The sequence below is a fragment of the Theropithecus gelada genome, unplaced genomic scaffold, assembly GCF_003255815.1.
Source record: "Theropithecus gelada isolate Dixy unplaced genomic scaffold, Tgel_1.0 HiC_scaffold_418, whole genome shotgun sequence".
In the NCBI taxonomy this organism is placed as follows: Eukaryota; Metazoa; Chordata; class Mammalia; order Primates; family Cercopithecidae; genus Theropithecus; species Theropithecus gelada.
The window spans coordinates 1-9,477 of record NW_020260734.1 but is presented as its reverse complement, the minus strand read 5'-3'; the positions used below and the strand labels follow the sequence as shown (position 1 = coordinate 9,477).

Below are 9,477 nucleotides of genomic sequence, written 5' to 3'. Positions count from 1 at the left end.
TTTTTTTTTTTTTTTTTTTTTTTGAGGGAAAATTAAAAGCTTATATACCTTAACTGAGTGCAGTGGCTCATGCCTGTAATCCCAACACTTTGGGAGGCTGAGATGGGAGCACTGCTTGAGCCCAGGATTTTGAGACCAGCCCAGTTAACACAGCAAGACTCTGTATCTACAAAAAATTTAAAAATTAGCCAGGCATGGTAGCTAGCTAGTCCCAGCTACCTGGGAGGCTGAGGCAGAAAGATCGCTTGAGCCCAAGAGTTCAAGGTTGCAATGAACTATAATCATGCCACTGCACTCCAGCCTGGGTAACAGTGAAACCCTATCTCAAAAAAAGCTTGCTTGCACCCTGGCTAACAAATGAGTTCTCACTCACAGCATCCAAACTAATATGCTCTGAAAACCTGCTTACATTGAATACAATGATTGCTTTGGTAGTCTACCTGCCTAAAAGTCAGTTGTCCAATCTTTTTTTTTTTTTTGAGATGGAGTTTCACTCTTGTTGCCCAGGCTGGAGTGCAATGGTGCAATCTCGGCTCACCGCAGCCTTTGCCTCCCAGGTTCAAGTGATTCTCCTGCCTCAGCCTCCTGAGTAGCTGGGATTATAGGCATGCACCACCACACCCGGCTAATTTTATATTTTTAGTAGAGACGGGGTTTTTCTGTGTTGGTCAGACCGGTCTCAAACTCCTGACTTCAGGTAATCTACCTGCCTCGGCGACCCAAAGTGCTGAAAGTACAGGTGTGAGCCACTGCACCCGGCCTTTTTTTTTTTTCTTTTAATAGAGACGGAGTTTTGCCCAGGCTGGCCTTGAACTCCTTGCCTCAAGCAATCCTCTGGCCTGAGCGTCCCAAAGTGCTTGGATTACAGGCTTGAGCCACCAAGCCTGGCCATCATTTTCAAAGTCTGTTGTCGTTCAATAAATTAACATTCTAATGGAAAGAAGAAAAAGAAAGAAATGGAGAGGAAAGCCCTAGGGAAGGCTAACACAAAATTCAGTCTAATGGTTCTCTGGGGTAGAAGCGGGGGGATGGGCAAGGGAATGAACCCACAGCAGACACAGAAGTTAGCCAATGGTTTTATTAGTGTTTACTGTTATTCTTTGTAAAAGGTATGATATATTTTCTATATGTACCAAACTCCTAAAACAAGGTGGATTAGGGCAAACATGGAATATGGCCATATAATTGAGAGAATCATACTATACTTTTTATACAGCAGTCAAGTCACTAAAAATGGTTTATCAGGTTAGGTTTACCAGGAATCCTAGATGACACAACTGGGCATGAGAATATGATGAACCACCGTCCTCTCCCTGGTAGTAGAGGTCATTACTGGCCTTTCACATTCAAGCCATCTCCCAGCTGTGACTCTGGGCTTGCTGTACTGTAGCGTAGGTAGTGCTTTAATGAGATGTGAGTAGTTAATGGTTCTTCTTTACTGAATTGGTTCTAACATAAGTGGACTAAAATTAGGAGAAAAATCTCTAGAAAAAATTAGGAGATATGTTTATGGCAGAGATCATTAACTTGAGGATACCCTGTGGCCTTAAGCATCAGCTTTATTCTCATGCAATAGTTAGAAACTATTCTGAAACTTAGTCTTTAGTATGTAGATATTTTCTTGCTTGAAATGATGTTAGATGTGGTTACGCAAGCATGGAAAGGTGTCTGCTTTTTCTACCAGGCTGATCCAAACTTACACTAGGTCAAATTGCCAAATCACTCAACAGACTGAGCCTCTGATTTAGCTCAAGTCTGGGATTGCCTTATGCTGTGTAGGTTCACTTTCTCATGGAAGGAGCAACTGTTTCTAGCAGCTGAATGGAAGAGCAGCATCTTCATCATAGAGTAGCGTAAAACCTGTTGCCCAGAGTCCTCATGAAGGTCCAGTCCTCGCAATTTAGTGGAGCCAAGCGAGGGAGGAGCATATTTCTGTTCATTGAGAAATGCGTAGTCAATCAGGAATTTCCACCACCCTAGCAAAAAGTTTAGTAGCTGGCAGAAATATAACCTGCATAATTATCCTGGCTTAAATGATCTTGCAATAGAGAATGTGTCCATAATTTAATTTGAATTCTGCAAAAAAGTAAATAAGGTTATCATTAGTTGCCTAAAAACAAAGTTGCCGAAAACAATTTGGGCTTCACTGAAAAGCATCCTGATTGATCCTTGAATTGTTTTAAGAAATATTTCATGGACTAGATTCATCGAGTGAGTGTTTTAGGAGGAAATAATTTTCCCACAAGTGTTGTCCTGCAGTGACTTGGGAAGTACTCAAGCAGAGACAGAACTATAAAAATTCTTTGCAAAGACAGTTATTGGAATATTGTGCAGCTGATCAAAGACAAGCTGTGTCAGAACAAGAGATCTGAAAAGTACATTTTAAAAGGCACTGAAACCAATAGTAAAAATTCATATTGACTTTATTGACTGCTGAAGTTCAGTCTCATTCATCTTCCAGCCTTCTCTGATACTGTCTTTCTGAGGCTTTTCTACGGTAGACATCATCTGTATCAAACAAAAAGTTGCTTAGATTTTTAAGAAACATATTTAAAATTAAAACAATCTGAGTAATTTAACCAACAGTCTAGGTCTGTCACCTACTTCTGAATCTTGGCATTAATATTTAACTCAATGCCAAAATAAACTTAAAACTTGAGTTAGATGAGGACTATGATAATGGAGTTCTAGACTTAGAGTAAGAGTCAGTGTCTTGAAAGATAGAATCATGTCTTAGCACATCTCTTAGTGTTTTAAGCTTTCCCTCACTTCCTTCTCCCCCATAATTTCTATTCTGTGCTCTGAAGTCATCCTTCTTAACTAAAACCTGGCTCCTCAAAGGCACTTCTTGCCTCTTGGCTCTCTGATGCTCCCTCTCCCATACCCAGAAACCTTCAGGTGGGGAGAGGAGATCAGTTTCCTTGTTCCAGCTACTGCTTTGCCAGACCTTTGATTCTCCACCTTCATGTAAAGAATCTTCTTCCAGGCTGGGCACAGTGGCTCATGCCTATAATCCCAGCACTTCAGGAGGCCGAAGGTCAGGAGTTTGAGACCAGCCTGGCCAATATGGTGAAACCCCGTCGCTACTAAAAATACAAAAATTAGCCGGGTGTGGTGGCAGGCACCTATAGTCCCAGCTACTCGGGAGGCTGAGGCAGGAGAGTCGCTTGAACCCAAGAGGCAGAGGTTGCAGTGAGCCAAGATCGTGCCCCCACACTCCAGCCTGGGCGACAGAGCAAGACTCTCTCTCAAAAAAAAAAAAAAATCTTCCTCCTTCATGGCTCATGCCATTTGTCTACCAACATCTTTCTTTGGCACCTGCTCTCCATCATGCCCCTTCAGTCACCAAAAGTGCTGGCCTCTAGCTCAGGTTCCTTGCCCCTGTCCTGTCTGTGCCTTCTCCCCAGATACTACTCTTACCCATGGGGATGAAGCTTACCCAGCCCCCTTCACCTTCAACATCTTCCAGTCATTTGCAGGGCTCCTCTGAAGGATTGCTGTTCATACCACAACCCCCATTACCTTTCCAGCCCTCCTGTCCTTGGACCTCAGGTTTCTTCCCCAGGCCTTCCGCCCCTGTCTTCCCCACTCAGCTGCCTCTTTTTCTCTTTCCTGGCAAATCAGCTAAAATTCTTTCATACTCTTGTCAGTATCTTAACTTCCTGACACAACCTCAAAACCCCAACCACTGATTAATCCAACTTCCTCCCTTCCCCATGCTTCACCCTGCTTGCTGTGCACTGAGGGGCCAATTGATGCCTCTAACTGGGTCCATTGAGGTGTCTGACAATCCTGTTTCCTCAGCCATGATCCTGACTCTTCTTCACCCACCCCGTAATGGCCATTTCCTCTATTCCTTCACAGAGGAAAGTCATCATAAGGAACTCTTCCAGCTAACTTCCAAGGGCTTACTCCTGTCACCCAGCTCTGGTCCCACCCTCTCCCACCCTCAAGGGTCCAGTATCTCCAGCCTCTCTCCACCCTCTCCTTCTAGATCATTATTTGTATATCCTGCAGTCTCTCCTAGAGGAAGGGGGTTACCTCCCCTTCACAGAGCCGGACTTCTTTAACCTCTTTTCTTTTGTGATAACAAATCTTCCTGGTTTCCTTCCTTGCCTCTCTGGCCATTCTCAGTTACCCTTAAAATGTTGGGGTTTGGGCCAGGCACAGTGCTCACACCTGTAATCCCAGCACTTTGGGAGGCCAAGGTGGGCAGATCACCTGAGGTCAGGAGTTCGAGACCAGCCTGACCAACATGGAGACACCCCATCTCTACTAAAAATACAAAATTAGCCGGGTGTGGTGGCGCATACCTGTAATCCCAGCTACTCCAGAGGCTGAGGCAAGAGAATCGCTTGACCCTGGGAGGCAGAGGTTGCGGTGAGCCGAGATCGCACCATTGCACTCCAGCCTGGGCAACAAGAGCAAAACTCGGTCTCAAAATATAAATTAATTAAATTAAATTAAAATGTTAGCGTTTGGCCGGGCGTGGTGGCTCAAGCCTGTAATCCCAGCACTTTGGGAGGCCGAGACGGGCGGATCACAAGGTCAGGAGATCGAGACCGTCCTGGCTAACATGGTGAAACCCTGTCTCTACTAAAAAATACAAAAAATTAGCTGGGCGTGGTGGCGGGCGCCTGTAGTCCCAGCTACTCGGGAGGCTGAGGCAGGAGAATGGCGTAAACCCGGGAGGCAGAGCTTGCAGTGAGCTGAGATCCGGCCACTGCACTCCAGCCTGGGCGACAGAGCGAGACTCTGTCTCAAAAAAAAAAAAAAGTTAGGGTTTGACTTCCATCACAATTTGCTTGTGAATGGTTCACGAATCCCAATTTCTGGCCCAGATTTGCCTCCTGAGCTTCAGCTCTGTATAACCATATCTACTTCATCACGTCCCAGATGATGCCCAGGATGGCCCTGCCTGTGTTCTGCACCTTCAGGAAATGCACCACCCCTGCCCCGGGTGTCCCACCAGAAGCCTCCACTCCTCATCTCCTGAGTCCACTCAATCACCATGCCCTGTCAGTACTACCTCTGGGCTGTCTCTTACTTCCACCCCTTCTTGGCATCCTTTCTGCCCCAACCTAGACCAGGCCACCGTCTCAACTCTAGACAGCCATACAGCGTAACTGTTCCTACCAATCTGTCCACAAGGAGCCATTCTCCACATGTTAAATCCTCTCCTTAAAATGAATCCTTGGGATCCATTCCTGATTCTCCAGTCCCTTTGCCACCCTGCCCAGGCACCCTTCTAGCCATCCCCACTTTGTTCATCTGCTTCAATCCCTCAAACACACAGCATACTCCCACACAAGTGCTCCTACCACTGCCATGGAGATGCTTTCAATTCCACACACCTTCCCCTCATCTGACTGACACCTACTCAGTCTTCAGGTCCTACTTTACTTGGTAGCTGCTTCCTGAAGCCTTCCCTGCACCATCTAGTCCAGTTGATGTGCCCAACCGAGATTCCTATGTTCCTCCCACTTCCTTCTCACAGCACTGATCACTGCGTGTGGTAACTGTCTTTATCATCTTCTTTCCCATTAGAGCTCTTCTGGGGTAAGGGACACCTCTGCCTTTTTCATTACTTAATGAACAAGAATGTTCATTAAGTATCAATGAATGGATGAATAGAAGGACTAAGGATCTTTAGGAATCACTAACGTAACAATTCTTTAAAATGTGGGTTGGCAATTCACAAACGATAGCGTTTCAGGAGAGGGGCAAAGCAGAAAGGGCCGAGGGGTTGGGGAAGTCCTGAAAGGAACTGGCCTGTCCAGAGTTAATGCTCAGTAATGCAGAGCCAGGCATTACCACTGTCTTTACAGTGCTGATCATCTGGACCCAGACCAAACACCTGGTGCCAATGACTGCCCTGTAAAGGCAGTGGTAAATAGCAAAGTCAGGCAGATCAGCTCCCTCCAGAGTTTGGACAGATGAGTCCAAAGTGAAATGGCTATTTAGCAGGAGTTTCCCTGACCCCTCATATCCACCCCCTTCTACGATTGTTGTGAGCAAGTCTGTTCCTTAAGCGATGTCACCGGCACGGGTGAAGGGCAGGCGTGAGAGGGCTGGAAGCACGTGATCTCGCCTCTAAGTGCAGGGAAGGTCGCAAGGTTGGACGCCAATGTGCCCGGCCTACAAGAGAGCCAGGCCGCCCTGACTGCCAAGCGAATGGAACTGCACTTGCCCAGCGTTCTGAGTGGAATGCGCACTTTGCAATCTGAGAATACTTCCCAGAAAAACGGATCCCTACGCCTCGTGCCTTCCTGAAAGCAGAGACTGCTACCCCCTCACTTACAGAAGGTCTCCTGGCCTACGCGCACTTTAATCATGATCCACTCCATCGTTCCTCCCAGGACAAAAAAGAAGGGCAGGAACCGGTAGATGCCAAGTCGCTGCTTCCCGGGCACCCGCTGCAGAATCCGTCTCACCTGGGCCCTGGTGAACATGCTCGACTGAGGTCGTGGAGATGGGTATGGCGGAACTACGCACTGGATCGCCCGGACGCAGCCAAGGCCGCCCTGCCCGTACTCGCCGTGTACGGCGGCCTGGGCTCCTAACGAGCGCTGTATGGTAAGCGTACGAGTGCCGGAAAGCTGGGCGCCGACCTCCTAAAGCAAGGCGGATCCACCAATCAGAATGCAGCGGGGGGCGTGAGGTTCCGCCAATCAGAGTACGCAGGGTGCGCGTGCTCCCTGAGGCCGAGCAGGGCCAGAAGCTGCTGGCGCAGGCGCCTCAGCTCTGGAGGTGGGGCTGCCCAAAAGGGAAGGGCAGCCCACGTGGCGTCGGCCCGGCCCCGCCCTCTGCCTCCCCAGTGCGGGTCTGAACTCGGAGCTGGCAGCCGCGCCCCCTACTCTGCCACCGCCATTTTTATTCCTAATACCCAGAGAGAAGTGATAACCCTCTCGGATGGACTATGTACAGCACCACATTCCAAAATGCAATTATGCAATGCCTTGCGTTTATTTCGGAGATGTGATTGGTGCCTAGACTTCTGAAGTAACAGAATTTGATATGGAGTGTTGAAAGCTGAACTTTATCAATGATCACAGCAAAAATCTAAGTAAGCGCTGCGAGAGATACCTAAAATTAATAAAAGCTATGTTGTATGGGGCACTTACCGTTCTACAGGAACTTGTAGGTGCTTTATTCACAACAATCGCAGAAGGGCAGGATAGTTAAAGAGCGTGCGCTCTGTTATCAAACCACAGCCCTGCTCTACAGGTGCTCCCTTAGCCCATCTGTGCTTCAATTCCCTAAGCCGTAAAACGGAGGCCTTGTTCTGACGCTGTGAGAATGTAGTGCGGTAATAGGAATGAGGCACTGAACACAACCCTGGAGCATAGTAACTGATTAACATTAGTTAAAATATTCACTATGATGATAATGATTGGCAGAGCTCTTCCCATGTATTCCCAAATATGGTTTTTGTTTGTTTTTTGAGACAGGATCTCACTCTGTCATCCAGGCTGAAGTGCAGTGGGGCAGTCTCAGCTCACTACAAACCCCTCCTCCTCTGCTCAAGACATCCTCCCACCACTACAGGGGCGCACCACCACACCCGGCTAATTTTTTAATTTTTTGTAGAGACGGGGGTCCCACTATATTGCCCAGGCTGGTCTCAAACTCCTGGGCTCAAGAGATCCTCCTGCCTTGGCCTCCCAAATTGCTGTAATTACAGGCATGAGCCACCGCGCCCAGTCTGAAGGTGTATTCTTTACATGTATTCTCTTAATTGACTAAGAGGCTATGCCAGATAGAAGCAGGGCTCTGACTTAAGAGACTTCACTTGTCATTGCGTCCTCTCATGCTGCTGTGCTTGCTGAAGATAACTGAAGGGGGCTGTCACCCCATTACCTAGAACTAAAATAAAAACTGCGGGAACAGCTTTGAGAAGGGAGACAACTATTAGACAATCTAAGGAAGGTAAATGAAAGCTTAGAACCAATGAGACGATTTGGTGATATGGACACAAAATATACAAAAGCAGACTGGAGAGAGCAAGCAGCGCCCCAGAAAGGGTCATAGGGCCCGCAGTGAGTAGCCTGAGCTGCCGCCTGTACAACCGGCTTTGGAGGGCCAGCCCGGAAGCCTCTTTCTTCTCCAGGTTGACTCCACCCAAGCATGCACACACACAGGCTTGATGCTCGCTCCCATTTCTACAGGAGGTTTTGACGGCTGGACGCTGCAGAGCATCCCCTCGTCTGGAGAGGTTCACGTGTGGCCAGGTTCCCAGCACACCCACTAGTTCAGTGGGGCCCTGGGGGCACCGCCACACTCAAGCCCATCCTATGGCCTCAATCCTTACCAGTCCCCAGGCCATGGACTGCCACACTAGGTCTTCAATCAAGGTTCAGTGGAGTTTCGAATGTACACACACCCTGAAAGACAGCGAGGCCACCTCAGAAAACAACGCGTGCCCAGCTGGCACCCCTTCGACAGGGCCCACGGGTGCTGGGTCGGCCTCCTCCGGACCCGGCACACAGCCTGGTGCGGGCTCGGAATACGGATCTGAGCAGAAGAAATGCGAGTGGAGAGCGGTTCTGCGCAGGAAAGAGGAATTTTGTTGGAAAGCCTGGCGACATTGCTAGAAAAGACCACAGCATCTCACGAGGGGCCTGCGTCGGGAAACCGGGGGTTGACGGGTGAGTGTGGCCACTTACCGAGGTCAGAAACAAGCAGGCGCAGTGACCGTGGCCCACAACCCTGCAGCGCACGGCCCAGTCACCTGGTTGAGTTAGAAGGGGTCACCCTAGCGGGAGAAGAGTCTGCCTTAGTGGACGTCGGCTGCCCTGCAGGCCTCTCGGCCTCCCCCAGCGTGGGCCTGGCACCGGGGAGCGCGGGAAAGGCTCTTTTTTTGTTAGACCAGTGAGTGGACTGGCCTGGGCTCTGGTCAGTGGTCAGTCAGTCCGAGCCCGGAGACTGGGGACCAAGACCCCGGAAAGGAGCGCACCAGGACTGGGGGGAGAGGCGGAGAATCTGGGGTCAAAAGCATCCAGAGGCGCAGGGTAGGGCGGGCGGACTCGGGAGCGGAGAGGGCGGTAGAGGACCTGGGGACGGGGCGAGGCGGGGGTGGGTACACGTCGCGCTCGGGCTGTCTCTGCTCGGCGCCTCGGCCGTCCGGAGCCTCGCAGGGACGGCCGCGCTTAGGCCCTCTGACATCCAGGGCTGGGGCCAGGGAAGGGCGCCGCCATCGCCGGCGTGACGGCCGAAGGGGGGCGCGCAGTCCTTCCGCCCCGCGCGGGAGACTGGGGGAGGGGGCTGGGGAGCCCGGCCCGGCCCCGCCGGGTCCGGGGCCTCCCGCCCCACGGGCCGAGGGGCGCGCCCATTGGCAGGCCGGGCTCCGCGCGACGCACCCATTGGCCGGCCGCCGTGAGGAGCACGAGGCCACCGTGGCGGGCGCGCAGTCGGAGGGCGGCGGGCGGCGGGAGGGCCAGGGCAGCGCGGGCGGCGGGCGGCGGGTGGCGGGCGCCG

General features: G+C 50.5%; 1 protein-coding gene across 1 annotated transcript; it reads right to left on the bottom strand.

The window, feature by feature from the left end:
* Window positions 1-2,361: 2,361 nt before the first annotated feature.
* SMIM4 (small integral membrane protein 4) lies at window positions 2,362-6,587 on the bottom strand. Its single transcript, XM_025374465.1, has 2 exons — window positions 6,302-6,587; window positions 2,362-2,508 (listed from the first exon to the last, which is right to left on the bottom strand). Exons 1-2 carry the CDS (start codon window positions 6,450-6,452, stop codon window positions 2,447-2,449), a joined length of 213 nt encoding a protein of 70 aa, XP_025230250.1. The 5' UTR covers window positions 6,453-6,587; the 3' UTR covers window positions 2,362-2,446.
* Between the last annotated feature and the right edge of the window lie 2,890 nt (window positions 6,588-9,477).